The sequence below is a fragment of the Ooceraea biroi genome, chromosome 1, assembly GCF_003672135.1.
Source record: "Ooceraea biroi isolate clonal line C1 chromosome 1, Obir_v5.4, whole genome shotgun sequence".
NCBI lineage: Eukaryota > Metazoa > Arthropoda > Insecta > Hymenoptera > Formicidae > Ooceraea > Ooceraea biroi.
This window is the reverse complement of record NC_039506.1, coordinates 16,430,549-16,451,217: the sequence shown is the minus strand read 5'-3', so window position 1 is coordinate 16,451,217 and position 20,669 is coordinate 16,430,549. Positions and strand designations below refer to the sequence as shown.

The 20,669-nt window shown below is 42.5% G+C and overlaps 4 protein-coding genes across 5 annotated transcripts in view; all 4 read right to left on the bottom strand.

The window, feature by feature from the left end:
* The window catches only part of LOC113561945, an 87,009-nt gene extending 76,139 nt beyond the window's left edge, over positions 1 to 10,870 (bottom strand). Inside the window, exon 1 of the mRNA XM_026969624.1 lies at positions 10,623 to 10,870. Within this exon, the coding sequence (XP_026825425.1) occupies positions 10,623 to 10,870 (248 nt within the window). The remainder of the gene's footprint in view (positions 1 to 10,622) is intronic.
* A 2,770-nt stretch (positions 10,871 to 13,640) lies between these two features.
* Positions 13,641 to 15,366, bottom strand: Ickin1-1 (ICK-type antimicrobial peptide 1-1). The gene is made up of 3 exons (XM_011331425.1): positions 15,234 to 15,366; positions 14,219 to 14,340; positions 13,641 to 14,040 (listed from the first exon to the last, which is right to left on the bottom strand). The coding sequence occupies exons 1-3, from the start codon at positions 15,349 to 15,351 to the stop codon at positions 13,903 to 13,905; spliced, it is 378 nt and encodes a 125-aa protein (XP_011329727.1). The 5' UTR covers positions 15,352 to 15,366; the 3' UTR covers positions 13,641 to 13,902.
* A 2,698-nt stretch (positions 15,367 to 18,064) lies between these two features.
* Positions 18,065 to 18,741, bottom strand: LOC113562022. Of its 2 annotated transcripts, none has more exons than XM_026969939.1 (3): positions 18,615 to 18,741; positions 18,426 to 18,542; positions 18,065 to 18,347 (listed from the first exon to the last, which is right to left on the bottom strand). In XM_026969939.1, exons 1-3 carry the CDS (start codon positions 18,642 to 18,644, stop codon positions 18,201 to 18,203), a joined length of 294 nt encoding a protein of 97 aa, XP_026825740.1. In that variant the 5' UTR covers positions 18,645 to 18,741; the 3' UTR covers positions 18,065 to 18,200. The 2 variants fall into 2 exon arrangements, with proteins under 2 accessions (XP_026825740.1, XP_026825741.1); XM_026969940.1 differs by having other exon boundaries at positions 18,426 to 18,539; positions 18,615 to 18,722.
* Positions 18,742 to 19,557: 816 nt separating this feature from the next.
* On the bottom strand, positions 19,558 to 20,415 carry LOC109610698 (hypothetical protein). The gene is made up of 3 exons (XM_020030251.2): positions 20,313 to 20,415; positions 20,140 to 20,244; positions 19,558 to 19,843 (listed from the first exon to the last, which is right to left on the bottom strand). The coding sequence occupies exons 2-3, from the start codon at positions 20,218 to 20,220 to the stop codon at positions 19,727 to 19,729; spliced, it is 198 nt and encodes a 65-aa protein (XP_019885810.1). The 5' UTR covers positions 20,221 to 20,244; positions 20,313 to 20,415; the 3' UTR covers positions 19,558 to 19,726.
* Between the last annotated feature and the right edge of the window lie 254 nt (positions 20,416 to 20,669).

Here is a 20,669-nt window from a genome sequence, read left to right as displayed (position 1 = left end):
GTTTTGTGTACGTTATAAAAATACAGATTTCTGTTTTTGTCAATTTCATAAAGGTTTTATTTTATAAAAAATACCATAAATTTAGAAGGAACATGTGTATTCAAAAAATATCGGATTTATTCAATATTAACTTATATGCTGGTGCACACGCGCGTATATGCCGTGGCGCGATGACAAGAAGCGACTACGCGTAGTTGCGCGCACACGCATGTATACAAAATCGAATACATGCACGAGAGCGTAGTGGTTGATTTGCGAGCGCCCAGTTTCCATAGATCGAGCAGATCAATGCCATCGACTCCCTAGAGTCAGTCTTTTCTCGTCCCGTCCTACTCCATCAAGTTGTAATGTACATGTGCGTGATCCGCTAGAACCGAGCGACTGACATATTCGATCCCGATTATCGAATGCGTGTTGTCGTAAACAGGTGCAATCGGGGAAACCTTAAACACGGCTTACCGTTTAATAGTCACTCATGCTTCGTCGATGCGATGATAAATGGTCAAAGAGCGAATAGCGAAAAGAGACTCTTGGATCAATTGTAGAATTTGTGGCCGTTGTGATCTTTGCGTGGTGGCTGGTTTCTCATTTTTATTTCAGCCGCGAAATTTACGAAAGGGAACACGGTAATACGGACTTTTCCTTGAAAATACATCGCGCATCTGTACGAGAAATTCAACGGACCCGCGCTGAAAAAGAATGTGGTCGATAAAGTCCAGAATATTCCATCTCGCGCACGTCGCTATTCAAACGTCAGGAAAATGAGAAATGCCTCATATTCTTGGACAGTGGTAGCGCTATTCTGCCGCTGGACCGGACGATTCTACGCTCGCGATTTGCATCGTGTTTGCCGATGCACCTCTCGCGATCCGAATCACTTGGTGTGTTTCTAAATTATCGTTCGGCCAGCGCGGGTCCGCAGAAAAGTCGGAATCCGTCGTGGGACGGACAAACGGACGGACGGACAGATTGGTGAACCCGCTACTGCCGGTGACAGCCACGGTATTAGCATTCCTGCTCCAACCAGTAACTTCATACTCAATGATATACCACAACGAGAGACGCGTGCGTGCGTGCGTGCGTACGCTTACGTACATGTACAGTGTGTGTATGTACAGCGGATTCGTATAGTCGGCGCGCCGCCGAACGATGGATGGTGGATATTGGGGTGCTTTCGTACTCGTTTCACCATAATAATTCGCCGGCATACAAGTACACGCGTACCAACGTTTGCACGGAGGTCGACTACGTCGGCTGAAAGGTACCGGTTCAACTTCGCGCTCCCTTTCGCTCCGACCCCGCCACCCTCTCTTTCTCTTCCCCTATATATAACCCACCCCGCGCCTACGTCTCTCTCCCTTTCCCCGCCGCTTCTGCTTCTCGCTTCCCCTCACCCCGGACTGCAAGTCAAACAAAGTCGCTCCGCTCCTCCACCTTTGACCATTCGAATTAAACCTTTTAACTGTCGCATTGTTTTTGATGGCTCATTTTCTCCCGCGAAATTGTTATTTAAACTCGTTCCGGGTTAGGTACGTGTCCGGCTACTTCCGCTCCTTTTTACCCTACTCGATCACTTTCACTCACTGGCGACGTTTTCATCCTGGAATCTCTCCCTTTTCGTTGACTCTTACGTTGACGTGTTGATACGTTTTGATAATTGACTGCGTAAAAAGTATCGAGATTTTTCGCGTAGTTCTGTCGACGTAGTTCAAACAGGAACGAAACAATGAGGTCCAGTGGACCCAGCGCGATTGTAACTGGTGGCACAGAGTAAAATCATCCACGGGACGCATTTGCGCAGCGACGTTAGCAGTTGCGTTTGAGTTTTCGTGTATCCAATTGATTGAACCGTGCCCCTAAACATTAACGCATCGCCGTCGGGGCCCGGTAATTGTAAGCGATACTTTGAATAGTGTCTGGGTTGCATCGGCTTTCAATCTAGGAGCCTGCAGCTCAGGAAAGTTTACGCGTCGAGTTGCTAAAACGCGAAAATGCAAAACCTGAGGCATGTCTTCGTGACGTCGCGACTCCTACATACCATTTTTAACATAAAAAATCGGCGCGAATGAATAACGTCCGTTTGATCTACGGAAGTCGAAACTTGTCACTTGTCGTCTTTATGGCGAACTCATCATCGCCGGGGAATTTCGGCAATGAGTCGCGCTTTGTCACCGTGAAGGCCGTACTTGCGGCCGAAAGCCTAAACCGAAGCGAATTGCGGCTGGGTATGAAAGCTTTCAGAATAGGCCCGGGTTTGCTATATTAGCTCGTAGTTAGATTTTAGTTTAATGATTTCCGCCGGACAATGTCCGCGGTAATGGCGTCCGAATCCTGTCCGCCTCGTTCCGCCCGAGCACATTCTCCGAATGGTTCCGCGGCGTGAACCCGCAACACGTTCCTCCACACACTCGAGCACGCGTGCGCGCGGGTGTTCGCGTTCACGTACGTCGTTCATCATCGCAAAATGCATTTGTAAGTGGCGGCACTTATTGACGCTCGCGCGTCAATGATCTTAACAATGCGGAGATTGAAGGTACGCTTTCCACCGGGAACAAATCCGGTAGCTATGGCGACCGATATATTGTCGCTTCGCTCGAAACTCGCTCACGTTACGCTGAAACATTTCAGAAATGCTTCAAACTGAATCACCATTCAGTCTCTACCGTGCTAGAAACGCCCGACCACGTTTTACCAGTTTCTCATTCTTGAACGACGCGCGAGGTGCAACGAGCGGGTGCAATTGCGTGATAACCGCGCGTAAGAACCGTTGGGGGTTGTTAAAGGGCAGACGGTTAGCGCCTCGAAAGGATATCCGGCCCTTTAAAGAACCGCGTAATCAGTAACGTCTTCGTTACGGCCAAGGAGCACATGGGTGGTCGGCTTCTTCTTCGTGGGGCCCCCCAACAGGTGCACCCCATGCAATGGACACGCATCGTGCGTACCCCTCGGGTGGCACACCTTTAACGCATGGCGAATCCTCTCAACCGACCGTCTTGCACGCGTGATCTCGAGTCGGTTATTCCTTATCTTTCGAAATGATCCAACTGCCTCCTCGTCGATACGTAACGGTTTTGTCGGTCTTACGGTGGCTCGTAAGGGTAACGCTCGGGTAAGATAGTCTCGCTCGGACGAGATAAGAAACGACCACGACTTGCTCTTACAATCGCGATCCTAACGTACTTTCTTATGCTTCTTGAGAAAGATGACAACAGCGTGGAGAAAGCGTGGCCTTTTTCAGGGACTCGGATCGGCGCACGCCGCATTGTGTGTTCATATCTCGTGGAGCGGATAAAATTTACATAATGTTTTAAATACGATAAACTGCCAACACCACGGCAAACTGATATATCCGCGTAACGATTGGTTTAAAGTGGTTTAAAGGGAGGCCGATAGTATCGAATTCTCTTTTTGATGCACGGCCAAGAATATTTTTCCTCATAATACCCAGGCGCATGCACAGATAACAGATTAATATTCAAACAAATAAATATTTATTTTGCAATCAGGCAGCAACAGGTAGCAACGTAATTAAAGCGTGCAGTTTAAACATTATTTTAACAACGTTTCCGGGTACTGACAGGTATGCGATAATTATTGATGGCAATTAGAGGTGTGCGGTAATGTGGGATTATGCGGATTTATAATTTAATCGATATCATAAAGTGATATTTAGTTTTTCTGTTTTATACAATGAGATCAGCGGCCACAGAAAATTTAACTAAAGCATCAGGCTTTTATTGGAAATTATAAATCGTACACGGCCTGTTGCACATTCTGTTTAATTACTCGTATAACGTTAAGTTTGGCTCGCGCAGAGAGGGCAGTAGCTCAATTTGCCATTTTAACGAGTCACCGGGAACAGTTGTCCTTGTGCGCGAATATTTTTACAGATATTTGCAGTTTTGCTAAGAAAAAGAAGTTTTACGTCGAAATTTAATAGAATTAAAGAGTGTGACGAATTGATACGTGTGGAATCTCAAAAATTTACAAGTGTTTTCCGTAAATTCTTGAGATGATTGTTTTCTTAAATAATAGAAAGATCGCACACGAAATATTGTTTGATATTTGAACGAATGTAAATTATATAATTTCAATCTCTTTATTTTTCCGTTTAATTTTTCATCGAGACTCGATACTTTGACTCAATCCGCGTGCGCCTTTTTATTTCGCGTCACAGAGGTCTTTGCCCCGATTCGACATAAAGTCCTATCATTTCGAAGGTTCTCGGTTTCGTAAAAATCTGAAATAACGGCAAACGCGTCGCATGTTCTGCAGGTGTCTTTTATGTTCTCATTACCGGCCGAAATAAATGACTTTATGGCACAAAGCAGATATAACGGTTTGGCGAGCGAGTACCTTCCGCACAATTGTAGAGTTTTAATAATGAAGGAGAAAGAGTGGTTTATAGACTTGTCGATTCGCGGTTAAATAGATAGAGAATTGCATAATGTATGTAAAGCAACGTTACGCATATGCGTTCGCTGTAATAATATCGAAACGTTTTGCCGTAGACAAATTTTAGCTGTGAATGCAACTAATCGAGTTTTATATGCGAATTCTACTTAATGGTGCTAGGTAACCGTAAGGGACCGAGATTCCAATCAAGATACGCTACTTGCTTCGAAACAACAGTATCTTAGCGCGGCGTTATCATCAAGGGACTATCTTTATCCGGGACTATAACCTTCGAGGTTCGCCGTATTCACGGCCTAAGGGACATTCGAGGAATAACGAACCTATACCCCATGGTTGGACAAGAGTTATCGCCACGTGGTTAAGGTTTCCGTATAATGATCGTCCGAAAACTTGGCAAGATTACAACAATTTTATAATTTATGAAAACCTTGAAATTATAAACTTTTACTCTCTACACGAATATTCCAATCTGTTGAAACGCGGTGAATGTCGAAATAATTTTAACACGAAAAGAAAATGGCATACGCGCGTATATATTTACATGGAATTAAAATTACGAGTATATAATCATTAAAAGATTTAGTCGCGTCAAACGTTTCATCAATTGATGCAAAACCGAGAATAATTACGATCGGGAAGGATTAATTTAGATTACGCTAATGCGTGTCGTTTACTTGAAAATCAAAAATACAAACGAATGCCATTGATAGAGTGCTTTTTAATTAAGCCGTCTTGTAAATTGCTCTCTGTCGAGTTGGCACAGTGGATCACTTCACGCTAATTTTTCGCTGTTAATTACAAGTATTTGTTTGATTATCGACACCGTGGCGAGTCAATAATAAAATCACGAACCGCGTATAATTGTTTTTGTGATCATGAACATTTTGTCAATTTCAAACGCTGCCACTGTGATTCGATGCGCGCGGTTTCGCGAGTACTCACTTTAATCGGCGAGAAAAATGGTGGGAGGGGATATAAATCGATGGAAAAGCCCAGCGTGAGCGGGAAAAGTGTCGGCGACACGCGAGCGTACAATGAGATATTAATACTCCCATTTGGTTTCGATTTCCTGGAAAAACGTTTGATGGAGATAAAATTACCGGCAACAACGGTACAGCGCCACAATAAATCAACCGCATACCCACCGTCATTTCCATTGTATAAAATCCGGCCAATTATGCGGACTCGATGAGGATCGTATCGATCATTATCTTTGATTTCATTAACGATGTGAAATTTACAATGAAAATACCCCATGACATATTTTTCAACTTTTAATCATTTCGATGAGATCTCCACGGATATTTATCCTCTCTTGAGGTAGAAGATGTAACAAGCAGGCCAATTCAAGTTCCACGAAAAGATTAAATTTTAGAAATGAAAACTATCCAACTATCTCGCAAGAAAGTCGACACGTGGTGCATCTCGAGGGTTACCCCATCGGGCGTCGCGTCTTCGTGTCCACGATTTCAGCAGCATAAGCCTGCCTGGATTCGCGCTGCGAGTTACCAAGTCAAACACCATCACACCCTGGCAGCCTAACCGTCGCTCGTCCTGCACACGACTGCGTTCACGCTCAATAGGGTCACCGTATCAGTGGGTCGTGTGCTACCATGGTGCAGGGACACGGCGGTTCACCCCCGTGCTGCACCCTCTGATAATAGCATTATGATTCGCCTGATTGTGGAAATAAACACGGGATCGCACAGGGTGCGACGTACGCCCGTATATACACGTACATAGGTATGTATGTAGGTACGTGCACATACACATATACGCGCGTATACACACATATAGGCGCGCACACGTGCAACGACTCGGACAGTTCACGCCGCCGGTTAAATACGATATGACAATAAATTTCGTTCCGTCGATCGGCTGGTCGATCGCATCGTCGATAATTACGATCGAGCGATTATCTCGTCTGTGAGCGATAACGATGCCGCGGTCTAATTCGCAGGTGATTATTCGAGCAGCACGCGTTTCATCGAGGATCACGCTGACGCATTGACAGAAGACATTTATTAACTCTTCGAGCGACTTTATTTATGCACCTTTAATTAAAAGCTCTGGCGTTTTATGAATTTCCACTGACAGTCACACGTCAGATTCACACGTTTCACACGACCTAAGCCTCGCAACTTTCGAGCTAATCGAGCTAATTCCGAGACGTGATTATTAATCCATTCAACAGCGAAAGAATTTCGTCGTGATGATTACGCTTAATCTATTTGTTCATCCTCTTATTCTCGCGAAATCGAGCATGGACTGTACGTATTCTTGGCAATCCACGTGGCATCATCGTCATTCGGGCGGAAGCCGTGCCTGGGACGCGTTCTTCCGCTTCTGGTGCGACGCAATGTCAGAATCGTGACAATGTTCCGTGCTCGCGCGGAGCGTCGAAGGCGTGAAGTCCGCGAATATTTCGTGGGGCGACATTGCGTGCAACAGGCGTCTCGGTACGGGGGCACGCGCGTTCGGGCTGCCTCAGAATCTTCGGTATTTGATCGGTATCGATGGTGACCAATACGCGCGCATCGGTGTACATAGCAAGCACGGGAATCGTGCGGCTGTGTGTTTGTACGAGAATGTGCTGGCCAGTGTATAGGTAACAGGGTCACTGTGCCAGCAGGACACGTAGGGGTCGTGCACCCCTCCTCCCCGATTGTCCGAATACGTAACAGACTCTATCGGCACTACCGGCACTATATACGGCGTTTCGTGTAGATCGATCGATCGGTCCATTGATCCCGTCGCGCGCCTGCTCATATCGACGCTTTACTATCTATAAACACTATACGCGCGGATTCACTGTTGCTTCAGGTATGCACCGACCATTAATTATCAAGGCAGATAACATCGGCTGGCCAATGCTAAACCAGTGTAGCTACTGGTGTAATATGTAAAAAGCCGCGGACCCTCGATGTCGATACCTCGTGTTGTTCCTTTCGAAAAAGAACGACCCCACGCGTGTTTGTGCAAATGTAATGGTCAATTTAGTGATCACGATGAGATGACAATATCAAAATCTAATCATGCTTGCGTTGTCCATCTTATTTCTTTTTGCGTTGTCATCCTCGTGCCAATTCCGCGATCAACAGTGGTCAGCTGCTCAAGTTGAATCCGAAACTCGAAATTTTCAACGTACTCGGACGATTAAAACGCATTTGCGTTATCAACTTCTCGAGGTTTCCGTTAATTATTCTAGCGTCCACAAAGTCCACCCTCGCGTGACTCGAAGAGGGTGTGGCTGTCACTCGGACGGTCGGTGAACGTATTAAGACGTCACGCCCGGCGTTTACGTAAAAGTAAGGGCACGTTCGCTCATGAGGTAAGTGTAACGCGGATCCATCTGCATTTGATTGTTCGTCACGTCGCTTTGAGTTATTAAGGAGTTATTACGTGAGATTATATTTGAAAATTCTATATCGTGATTGCTAATTATTAAATAACCTTCGTCCCCCGCTCCCATCCACACGCTTCACGCAAAGTACATGCGTGCACTGTGCGCTGTATATCTATTTTTCATTAGCATCCAGCGTGTAATTAGAATACATTTCGGTATCCTTGCGCGAGGCAATTGTATTACATCTCCCGTAGCGCAGCCGGATGTATAATTATTTTTACAGTGAACTCTAGCCCGAACCGAATGGTGAACACGGCTGCTAATGATCCCGCCGCGTATCGGCACGATGTACGAATAACGGCCGGCCGGAGAGCTCGCCAAAGATCCGTGTGCGAACAATTCCCCATTGTTGCGAAGCGAGCGAGCGGACAAAGCGAGGCGTAACATCTTGTTCGAGAGACGATGGAAAAATTCGGAGGTTGCGAATGATTGGACGGGCGGGGAGTCGATGGTCAAACTCGACGCGGAGAAGACAATTCACGAGCTTAGCTGCGTAATAAGAGACCAGTGTTTTTGGCTCGGCATGGGACTATGTTGTCCGGCCGCCGGATCACCCAGTGCATGGGGATAGAACGTAGGTGAAATGAGGGGTGAAGGGTGTCCAGTGACGATAGGTCGCCATGGCAACCGACTGCACCGCCTCACCACCCCGTGCATCCCCCATGGCTGCAGTCCGAGTTTGCGAGCGGAACTGCATCCTGGCAGAATGGGCAGGGGGACGATGGAGGCACCCTGAATTTCGGTGGATAAGTGCGGAGGCACGGAGACGGGGCTTGAAACGAGGGAACGGACAGTCACCCCTGCGAATCTATGTCTAATGATTATCGCGTATCCTCGCTCCGTCGAGATTCCCCATGGAATTTAGCCTTTCGCGTTCATTAAAAATATCAAAGCCTCGTCGCAAATCCGGGGAGTCGCCCTCGCGAGGCTTACCCGCGAAAGAGTCCACTCGTAAGATCCGAATTATTCCGCCATTAACAATCGGGATTATCGTTGCATTTCCTACGAGCGAACGCGTCGCAGCCCTTTTGCGTGCTTGCTGTTGGAAAAAAACGAAAAAAAAGAGAGAGAGAGAGAGAGAGAGAGGAAAGATAACTCGTACGCTTCGCAATTTGCGTAAGGCGAGGGTACGTACGTGAAAGAGTAAACGCGCGTCAATGGGGTTAATGGCACGGAAGAAATTGATAGAGCAACGGCTGGCGCATAGGCTGCGCGATCGGAGATAGTCAAATAACGACTTTCATTTCGCGGCGCAAGCAGCGTAATGGTCACTCCCGGCGAATCTCCTTGAACGAGGCCAATCGTAGTCATTTCGCGGGAGACACGGCATTAGGGCTCGCCACGCTGATGGACGTGCACGCGACTTTGAAAGTTTTTCGCGGGAAGGGGTCGCCGGGTACGGAAGGCGCATTACATTATTTATCTTATTTATCGGAGTTTGCGCCATTTTCTGATCTGATTCGACGATAGCGGTCACGTACGGCCGCCTGGCGTCGGAGACAGCACACAAGGTGGCGTGTCAGAAAATTATTATATGCCTTACTTTACCGCGTCTGTCTGCCGAGTGAATATTTTATTAATTCCATAAAGCGCCCACCTCGGCTTGCTCGTGCGCCCCGGAGGCCCCCATCGCGCCGACGAACGCACGTCAAAAAATGCCAAATGCCCTTTATTTGAAGCAGCGCGCTGCTTCCGCGAGCTATAATTGCCCCGAAGCGATGTTTTCGCGATGCTAAAAGCGAATGATAGCCAACACTCGTCGATAAATCAATTTGTACACGTGCAAGGGGACACTATAGGGATGTATTTTAATAAATTTTCCTTCCTTTTCGAGCAAACGCAATTTCAGACGCAATCGCCTATATCGTACCAATCGAGGGACGATGACGGAGGATCGAAATTTTCATGACGCGAAATAAAGTTCGTCGGGTGTGTCCTTAGTTCCGAGGACCTAAAGCCGCAAACTATGAATTTATGCAAATCGAGATAAGACTGGCACGTCTCCATGACCTCGGCCGAACCCCATAGCCGCCGGGGTTACGTACTGGCTTACACAGTTCGGACTTCATGCCCTCCGTACCAACCGGACTAGCCAAACGGTCCGAACTATCCACGGACTTAACCGACTGTTAAGTTCGACTTGAGTTACTCGCAAGACCGACCCCGTGTAATCCGAAGGATCTCGGCGAAATGCCCCGGTATGATTGCGTAAGCGCCACGCTCAAGTTGCAAAGGAGCCCCGACCCTCTCGGCGACATCGCTTCATCAGAATGGATACTGGTAAATAATAAGCAGCAAGTCGAGCAGTTGCAATGATCACAGTTTCAGAATGGTGATTGTCTGCAGGCAACAGACAAGTGCAAGACGATATTTATACACGGTATACTTTAATTTGTTAAATTGACATTTATTCCATCAGTTTTTCAAGTAGAAAAATGTTTATGTCCAACTGTTTTCTTACCGTTTACATCAAGGTTCTACATGAAATGGTTGTTCGTTTAAAAAGTAACGCGATTCTCAGTGGAACTGGCGTGTGCGATAACGCTCGTCTTGATTTCAAGCCCGTTTTTCCCGACGCATGTTACGCCGATAGCATCTTTATGAATATTTCAGCGCGTGCTTAATCGCCATGATTCGTCGTTGGTGGAGTGAAAAAAATATCAAGCCGGCCACGAGTCCCAAGGAAATAACGAATGCAAGAAATCAATTCCACGACAAGATAGCCGGTGTGGACTCGCTCGTGTCTGTGATGGTTCGTCACACATACGCGTACGCGCATAGTGTACATCCGAGGCGAGACCCAGGCTGAGCCGACGATAAGATCGGTCGCGTGAGCCAGCTCAGGGGTAGTTTGCCCCAAATGGCTAGTCCCATTTCCCTCGTCTCTAAGTAGCCGGGTATTTGTATCGTCGTACGTGTCGGTGCGCCGTCGCGCCTCGGTATTCGCGTTCTCTTCAACACTGGTCTGTCCTCGTCACCGTCACACTTAACTCCCGTTCCCGTCGAATCAGCCCGATAACGGAAAATCACTAACGCCCCCGATGCCATCGTCCCTGACAAAACGTCCGTTTAAACGCTCTTTTTGCCCGCGCAAATGTCGGAAATGTCAAGATAGACGAATAATTTTCGACCACGGCGCTTGATTCGATCGTCATCGAAGCTGCGACAGCGGCGGCATCGTCGTCATCATCGTCGTCATCGTCGTTGTCGGCTAAATCCTTATGGATTTGGGACGCGCGAACGTTTGCGAATAAGACGAGGCCGGATCCTGCATGCGTGCGTGCTCGAAATCGTGCTTACCATCGGCCAAGAGTAATCTGGCGACAGTTTCATTAACGCTCTTCCGGCGGATCCGTCGTGGATTTGGGGCGGAATGCAGCCCCGAAACGCTTGCAGCCTATCCCTCTACCGTTCCTTTCGCAAATCGGCTCCGGTGCCTCCCTTACTCCGGTGCCTGGGGGCGCTTTTGGGCCATGCGAATCCGGCGGACAAGTACCCACCTGAAATCCTGACGTCCTGACGTGGCACTGCCACCGGGGGTGAGAGATCGCGTTGCTGCGAGCCGGGGCTGCAGCTAAGCTCAGCACATTGCTGTGTGCCTTCCGGCTTACGGCCGATAATGTTTTCATATTGTGGCGTTCGCGCATGTTCGCGGCCGTGCTGCCGGCATTACGTCGCTCTCCTTGTGTCTCGCGAGTAGATCTTGCCCGTTCCCCAGCTCCGTCTACCCCCTTCGACGTCCACCCTCTCGTCGTGTCGCTTTTATGTCCGGGCTCGCCATGATCTTTTAGCATTCGCCGCGACCCGTCACGGGAACGAGCTTAAAAGCGAGCTGGAGGATCTGCGCGGCATGCCTCGTGGATGAGAACTTGAAAGGAGCCACGAAGAGGGACACTCGACTCGAGTCGAGGACTCGCCTCGGCTTGTCGTTTGTCTCCGGCGCTCTCTTCGTATATCCTTTCCCGCTTTCCTTTCTTTTTTTTTTCTTTTTTTCTTCTTTTTCCACTTTCTGGAGTACCGCGTACTTTTTTCGACGCTGGGATTTCCCGCGGCACTCGGTGCGGCCTTGCGGTGCGACCTTGACACCACTTCGAACGACGGTGTCATCTCGCGCGCTTTCTCTTTTCGAGAGAGTCGGCTGTATCGCGTAATCGAATTCGACATTTCAGAGGATTATGACTAGCTTGAATTCCGCCAAATGAAGGCGCACCTCATTACGCAAGACACAAGTTCCATTGATTAATCCCTCGAATCTTTCTCTGGCTAACGAAGAAGCCGATTGCATGAGAAAACGAAGGCATACTTGCCCAAGACGCAGTGTACCTTGGACGAAAAAAAAGCCACGCGTGTGAAATACGAACCGTACGCCATATGGCAATTAAGCTGGAGCACGATAAGGGACAGCGAGCAAATGTTTGCCGAGTGACGTCTTTACTAGCGACCGATCATACGCGCATAGAACTCTTCCGCTTTATCGAGGTCGCAACAGGCGCAGATTTACAAAAATTAAAATGCTAGGTACGAGCGCGAATTATTTGCTCATTCTAAGCCTCGATAAATTTATGTGGAATTTCGATTATCGCGTTAATCGTTCATATAATTATCACCGCCCATAAGGATAGCAAATAAATCATATCTTTCAGGGTGAAAAATGATAAAACTAAGAATCGGATGATTGCTCAATGTTCTTTTTTTATCATATACTATATGTACGTCTATCTTTAATTTGTCAAGAACATCTCCGTTGAAACGCCGTGATGGTCAAAGAGCACGTGCGGTCCGGCGCGAAAGAGTTGGAGCGCTTAACTTTAAGCCGTCGCTAATGAGATTGAAACACGGCGGAAATTTTGTATAACGAACCGAAGAAGCTTTTGGTCTTTGAATCAAAGTCCACCTACTTTTCAAATTTACAAAGGCCTCGGTACGCCAGTGAGATAAATTCACAGTAGAATATTACGGAGAGACTTGTCAGAATTTCGTAACTCTTATTAGTGCCTGTCGCACGAAGTAAACTCGGTAAATTGTTTTATACAATATTCAACTTTCCGAGATTGCGTTACTTTATGAAGCGCATTTTTTTTGGACTCATCACGAAGGTGATGCGTACAAGATATCGATGTAACGATGACTTTCAACGAAGTAATGACTTTTCTGTGTCATTAACTTGTCCGTCGTAATCTGGAGACGCAGAAAGAAATCGTGCACGAGCGATTCCGAATCGGCCATATGGCGGGTTCTGGTACGGGCTTATCGAAAGATAAGTCGATGCTATTAAACCACCCCAATGTACCCCCGCGCACCTGTCCTTCGCACGCCACGTAACATGTCGAGTCCGGTGGGATTTTTACTCCGTTCTGCAGATATACCGACCGGAGTCTTTTTATCGAACAAAGGCTCGCCTTTTAACGAGTGTATGGTAAACCGAGATAGGAGATAGCGAATTTAAATGTCCTCGAATATAACAGACGGGACGTGGAGAGGCGTACAGGGCGGACAAAGCGGGGGATCGTCGCCACGGATCTATCCACTCGAAATTTTCGTCACTCCTCCATCTCCCTGGTATGCCGTTTCTCATCAACTTTCGTCGACAAATTTTTTTCTCAAGTGCGTGTTACAATTTCGCTACCAAGACACTCGAGAGAACGCAAAGCGCTGATAAACGGCAGTTTCGAAAAGATTTATGAACCTGTTCTATAATAATTCACTGACTAGATCAACAGGATAGCGTAATAACCGGCTAAACGCAGCGCTATTATTTTCTGGCATCAAATGTTTCCTGTTTACAAACTGTCTTGGAAAAGAATCTTGACAGATAAGATTCTTTCATCATCCGTTTATTTTTTTTTATTCTCGCTTGTTATCGGGAGATTTCGTAATAATCACATTTACATACAAAATGGGAATATATACATATATAGAATATATGTTACGTTAAAACTTCCTGATTAGTAACGCAAATATTATATATTAATTAATCTAAGGCTAATTACTCACATAAAACACAATTTTCAGATCTGATGTTTGACATAAGATACTAGAATTATTATTGTCATGCGTTGAAACATTTTCAGGTAAAAGGATTACTTGTAATCCTTGCCCTTTCGTCCCAAGATCTTTTCACGTTGTGCCATCAATTCTTCCTCGGTAATTATGACTTGACATCTATTTGCGTAACGATGGCATCTATTGCCAGTGCAGCATTGTGAGCTAGAAACGCACTGAAATATAAACGAGATGTTACAGTGATTACATCAAATGCACCTTATTAAAACATTGGAAAATGTTTATGCTTGTAACAATATTAACGATAAATTGTGTGTACTTTGTAAAAATAAGAGTGAAAGAAAATAACAACTTTATCAGAAAAATAAGACATGCAAGAATATGAATACTGACGGGGTCACCGTGTCGACCGCAGCTTGACTTATCTTGCGGTGCTCCCATGATAAGAGACGCAGCTAGTAACGCTATGAAGACGTACAGCACTAATTTCGCCATTTTTCCCACAGCAGTGTATTCTGCAATTAATAAATGCAATTAATACATAATTTTAGCAGCTTACAATTAGATGCGGGAATTACGCAGGAAAAGTTACATATTAATTAGTTAATTAATTAATTATAGTGGTATTTATGCAAATTAAAGAAAATTATATGGACAATTATCTTGAATTTTGATGTTATTTTAATTTCATCTCAGGAAAATAACATGTTCGTTATTTTATTTTACACGTCACATCTCTGTAGTTTTACGTGAGACGTATTCAAACGTAGTCCATGAAATAGCTTACGTAATGCGATAAGTTGACCATGAGAATTATCTTTGCGCGCCTAGTTACAGGTATATGTGAATGATTCATCAAGATAAAAAACAATTAGCTCGCGAGCAGACAAAGTAGTCGCTGAACGCTAGATTCATCATCGTGCAATTTAGTTGCTAATGCTCGGCTAATGCTACTAATGTATTCTCGAATCTACTATTATTTTAATCATGAACAACGAATATAGTATATGTTGAATGCGCTACAGTACTGTTTAACATCATAACAACAATAATAAATAACTGAAAGATTGCTCGCTACTACAAAATTCTGCAAAAGATTAAACAGCACACGAAAGTATGTTCTCTACATATACATATATAGTATATTTAAAAATCCTTGACCTTAATTAATCTGGAAAATTTTTCAAATTAAGAAATATTAAAATTGAATATTCTTTTAATTATTAAATGATGAATAGAGATTAAAAAATTATGATAACATCGAGAATTTTTCTTCAAAGAAATGAATATCAGCAGTTTCAAAATGTTTGACACAAATGTTAAATGTGAAAAATAGCACAACTGCAGTTTTGGAATAAATCAAATGATGTACTTTAGATAGTAACTTTCATGTTGTAATAATACTCACTCGATGTTTCAAGGCGATGAACAAGGCACTCCTTGGATCTGAACGTCTCAACAGTTGAAACCAGACTGATTTCTTCATTTATAACGGTCAAGGCATTTATACGATTACTCTCACACATGTGCTCGTGCTGTGTGTGTCGGACGACGTATACATGATTAAGACCACACAGAGAAGAGACACTATCATAAGAAAGAGAAATTATTGCACACGTGGTGCATTTACATGCTATGCACGACCGTTTTTGCAAATATTTTTCACGATGTTACATATTTCTATGTAATATAGTACAAATACAAGATTCTTTGTAATTTGCGAATTTAACTTTTATAGATTGCCTCTTTGAGATAGGTTCTCGGAGAAATTTGAAATTGATTCGCTTTTATAACGACAATGGCAAGATATGAATAATTTTGAAATAACAAGCAATCGAGACAAATATCATTCCAAGCTTTGAAACAATCTCAAATTTAAGAGCAGATTTTCATTATTCGTTAATTATATCGGTGAAAACAATGGCTCTCTCCTTTTTACGTAACTTTCAAAAGAAAATTGATACCTTCGATAAACGCGTCGTTAGTCTGACATTTTAACTTGCAGCTTAATGCACGTGACTTTTGAACGACGTGACTTGAATGGCAATAAAGTTACTAAGCGGTAGCCTGACAGTCTGACAGTCTTAGTCTGCACGTTCGCCAATTGTTTAGCAGTTGTCGCAGATTTCGGTTATTACAAATCGCCTTGTACGCATACGGGAATATGAGAATGCAAAAAGGCGCCTTCCGCTGATATTCTCTTTCCATTTGAATAGTATCGAATGCACAAGTGCTTTTTGCCCTTTGCGCCGGCATTCTATCGAGTGCATATTGCGCGCCTCGTGCATTCCATTGATTCTCCGACAAAGCGCTCTTGTTCTTTAATTCGGTTGACAGGAAACAACAGGAGAAGGAAACTGAATCATCCGGTAGCATTGTCCTTTTGTTCGCCCATAGTGGCTGAATAGGAATAGTCGGGGTTTTTTTCCTGTCATCGGGGAAGCTTCGACACACATCATGAGCCGAATTAACCTTTTTAGTATATCCGCGCGCAGCAATGGTAGACACGCTTGACGCTTTTAAGCGACATTCGCGTTTCACGGATTTTCTGCCGTCTGTTCGACTCAAGTGTTATCAACGTTTCGAGCTTTTCAGCGTCAGTCCGTGATATACGAGAGATGCCCAAGAAACGTATGTGACAGATATTTACTTGTGTTTCGTTTGTTTTTGATCTTAAATCCAATTTGCATATTCCCCGTAATCTGGAAATACGCTCGTACCACCGCGATATCTCTCCGTATAACGTACCGAAAATCACCACCGGATAATCAAATTGCAGATAGGAGAGTAATAATAAGCAGCGACTAGGAGATATATTTAAACAGCTTTTATTTGCCAGTAAAACAAAATGTGCTGCCGATTTTGGCTATATACGTATCGTTGAAAATTAATACGAAACAATATAAATACGCGAGAATTTGCATTTAATTGGTGAAAATACAAACGTATAAAGAGTGCGTGCATATGTCAGATCCAGTTTAACAAAGTGCAACATAATACCAATTATTTCTATATTATTAAATATCATCTCATTTATATTGCATTTATATAGTCCACGAACACGTGTGCTTTGCGCAATATTTACAGAGTTTTACGCAACTACGCCACTTTGTTTCGACAAGATAAAGGAGGAACAAACATTCCGAATCGTACTTCTTTTTGTGCCAATTTTAGTTGTGACATAATAATGATTTCTAGAAACCGCGATGACAGACCGGTCAGTAAAAGTGTTTAATTATTCAAACGAGATTCTGAAACGCGTCCGTATCATTACAGGTATAAACATGACACGCAAAAAGAGGCGGATATTTTATTTGCTGCCGAGCTCTTATCTGATTTTAGTTGGGCATCCACAAAGAGAAAGAAACGGAAATAATAATGCACCTTACCAATCTTTTTACGTACGCATTACCTCAGTGATTAATTGATGTATATTTAATTATGCGTCTAACAACTAAACATAGCGTTTACGGCAGGAACTATAGCGTAATAATAGATATTAAATTTCAAGCACATCCGATTATACCCGCAGATGTATTTACGATAATCCTTCCAAATAATAATGAGCGCGGTCGTCTAATTCATTTTAACCATTATCGAAGAATTAATGATTGCACAAGTACAGTTTTAGTGTGCAGCAATCCCACGGACAATTTGTTTTGTTTCTTTTTTTCGCACTATCCGATACTTTTACATATGCAAATGTAAAGTGTATATCATTATAAATAAATAACATGTACATTTTACATTTATATATTACTTTATCAATTATTTTTAAGAAGAATAATTCTCCGTCTCCGGTCTTATTAATATTTATGCGATTTATATGCACATTGCACACACACGTATCAAATAAATACGTACTATCGAGGAACGCAGTATTATACCTATGCTCTACCGCTATCACGACACGGAATAATAGGATAATAATTATTGCGTTGCGATCATATTAATAAATGGATAAACCTACACACGCCGGTGACAATACAAAACGTTTAAAATTTAAACATAGTAATGTTATACAGAATTTCTTTCATTCTGCTGTTTAAAATACCACATTTTATTAATTAACATTTCACTTGTTGATCATATTTCAAATGAAAATTGAAAAGAGTACAGTTTAACATTCAAAAAACTATATTAAATGCTAATATGTATATTGATCAAAAAGAGAACATTAATGTTTCATAAATTTTTATAAACGTAATTAATTTTTTGCCAATAAATCAGATAGAGTGATTGATAGTTTTTACATGTTCTTTATTTAAGCTTTAATATGCGACAACTTTTTTGCCAAGAATGGTATTAAATATAAAGAATATAGATTCAATGTAAAGGATGATTAGAGACATCATAAGAAAAAGCAATGACCATACTAGTCCAATGGTACGTTTGGAGGATACGGTCCAGGGCCAAGTGGTCTTTGATCTTTTCCAGGCACAATCAAACCTTGTATTGGTATACATTTAGCAGAGTAAGATAAACATTGCAGATAGCGACAACAATCTTCAAAAACTTGACACTGAAATATATCGAAAATATATAAAATTTAGTATCATTATTGGATGATATTGGATTGATTTATATTAATAGAACTTACGCGCCCATACATGGGACTGCACGAAGGCTGTTTTTCTCCTTGAGGTGCAGCCATAGCCATGGCAATGATAAGGAAAATGGTGAAAATAACGCACTTCATCTTGCTTTTTTGCAACTGCTAAGATATTAAGAATATTAGATGAAAAAGATATCAAGAATAAAAACTGAAAAAATGAGTCTAATAGCTTACCGTTCTTTTGAATACGTGCAGGTCGCGCATATGAGAGAGATCTCAACTGTTCGATACTTGATGTTCGAGAGGGTATTTATACTTTATGTCATACCTGAATGTGCAAATAACGGTGCTACACATCATGTGCATGACACACATATATGCCGGAAAGAAACATGTGCTATGACTTACGATATGATATGCTTATCTTTACAGGTCGTTCAGTTTCAATATCTAACCACGAGATTTTTATATTCTGTTTTTTTATTTTTCAGTTTGTCGATTTATCATATTATACATTAGAATATTTATAATATAGAATATTTAGAATATTCTGTAGATTACATTTTGATATTATAATTACATAATCGTATAAGTTGTTTATTGAAGTTTTATCGTATTGATTAAATCATTTTGATATTATATTAATAAATTATATCAGTGAAACAGTATCTCATTGAATTACTAATCAATATTTAAGATTCTTCTCATTTTAGAATCATCTTTATTACATTCGTAATTATCAAGAAAATTATAAGTTATTATTAACTGGATTATTTTACAATATCGTATAATTATTGGTGACAACATTTTATTATAATAGTATAATTTTATTATTATCGGTGACAACATTTTATTATAATAGTATCATTTTATTCTTGCGTTACTCGATCATTTTATTGTTACGATACATTTTATTATAATAGTATCTTGCAGTATCGCAAAAATAAAATGATACTATTAAAATAACATCGCTGGCAGTTGTTTGAGATAAGGCGTCTTATGTAAACGTACGTTTGTGTATTCAGTTGTAACATTCTAAAAATGACGAATGCATAGAAAATTTATCGTGACATTTACTTACGTACAGACTGATAATTACTTTCGCATCATTAACGGTCATAGCGGTTTCGAATTTAATTAATAATGAACAAGGAAGATTAGAAGAAGATCAACAAAGTTTTGTTAAATGAATAGTTTCACATATATTTCCAGGTAAAATCGATTACATTCAATACATGTTCACAATACATGTTCAATACATGTTCAATACATGTTCAATACATGTTGAAATAAGATTAAATCGTAGGCCTACAAAGTCCAAGTCAGTTTGCTATCCATTGTCATTCTTATGTGCGTGGTCCCCATCGTCCTCCCGGTCCTCCTGGACCTCCTGGTCCTCCAGTGCAACGACCGGCCCACGGATTGCATACAAAGCTAGCGCAACAGTCGCTGTCCGACGTGCACTGTAAATGCCAAAATGCCAAATAATTTTCAATGTTGCATAAAATGACATTTGTTATTTGACTTAATATACTTTTATACAAAAAACTCCTTTAACATACTTTTACCACTAGATTCAAACGAATCGTTGCACGTTTATAAAGTTATCCGTCGTAAAGTTAGTCGCAGAATATATTATAAAGCAATACCGTGTTGAGTCACACACTCAATTTCGTGAATTTTGCGAAACAAATATACATAGATTAATTATGACATGCACGTATAGAATTTTAAATATTAATATTATAATGATACTTACGGGAGCGCCAGGTGGTGTGCACGCCATGACTACAGTCATTGCGATGAGCGCGAAGCACAGAAGCACAAGAAGTTTACCCATCTTGATAGATTACTTTGTTACAAACTGTAGAAAAATTTAGAATTAAGAAATACTTCTAGACCGAGACAAGATAGAGGCTCACGAATTCTCACCTGCAATCTGCTTGCTTCAAACTACTCTGTGAGCTTTATCACCGATCGCTAAGCTTATATACAACTCTCAGTGCGTGTATCTATATGTATAAATATAGCGTCACAGTTATTTTCTAATTTGTGGATGTGCAGTACACCTTGAGAATTTTTATGAATGCACGCTGTTTATGCTCGTCGCTGTTTATCGTTTATCAAGTATCATCAGCTCGAGCAAATATCATGAGAATCAAAGGGGTAAACATATTACGCAAAGATGTATGTGCTTGCGGATCTTCGTAGAGATTCGAAAAAGTTATAAACCCCCCGCAAAACAATATCGCGATAACAAAGCCTTTTTCTCGCTGCTTGCGATAGTGA

What these genes read in the sequence shown, in the direction of transcription:
- Ickin1-1 (XM_011331425.1), bottom strand. Translation starts at nt 15,351, where the DNA reads ATGTGTGAGAGTAATCGTATAAATGCCTTGACCGTTATAAATGAAGAA. An exon ending in TCATCGCCTTGAAACATCGA is followed by an intron (nt 14,341 to 15,233) that starts GTGAGTATTATT and finishes TATTAATTGCAG; the next exon opens with AATACACTGCTGTGGGAAAA. An exon ending in GCGGTCGACACGGTGACCCC is followed by an intron (nt 14,041 to 14,218) that starts GTCAGTATTCAT and finishes TTTATATTTCAG; the next exon opens with TGCGTTTCTAGCTCACAATG.
- LOC113562022 (XM_026969939.1), bottom strand. Translation starts at nt 18,644, where the DNA reads ATGCGCGACCTGCACGTATTCAAAAGAACG. An exon ending in TGCACGTATTCAAAAGAACG is followed by an intron (nt 18,543 to 18,614) that starts GTAAGCTATTAG and finishes TTAATATCTTAG; the next exon opens with CAGTTGCAAAAAAGCAAGAT. An exon ending in GCAGTCCCATGTATGGGCGC is followed by an intron (nt 18,348 to 18,425) that starts GTAAGTTCTATT and finishes GATATATTTCAG; the next exon opens with TGTCAAGTTTTTGAAGATTG.
- LOC109610698 (XM_020030251.2), bottom strand. Translation starts at nt 20,220, where the DNA reads ATGGGTAAACTTCTTGTGCTTCTGTGCTTCGCGCTCATCGCAATGACT. An exon ending in GCACACCACCTGGCGCTCCC is followed by an intron (nt 19,844 to 20,139) that starts GTAAGTATCATT and finishes TGGCATTTACAG; the next exon opens with TGCACGTCGGACAGCGACTG.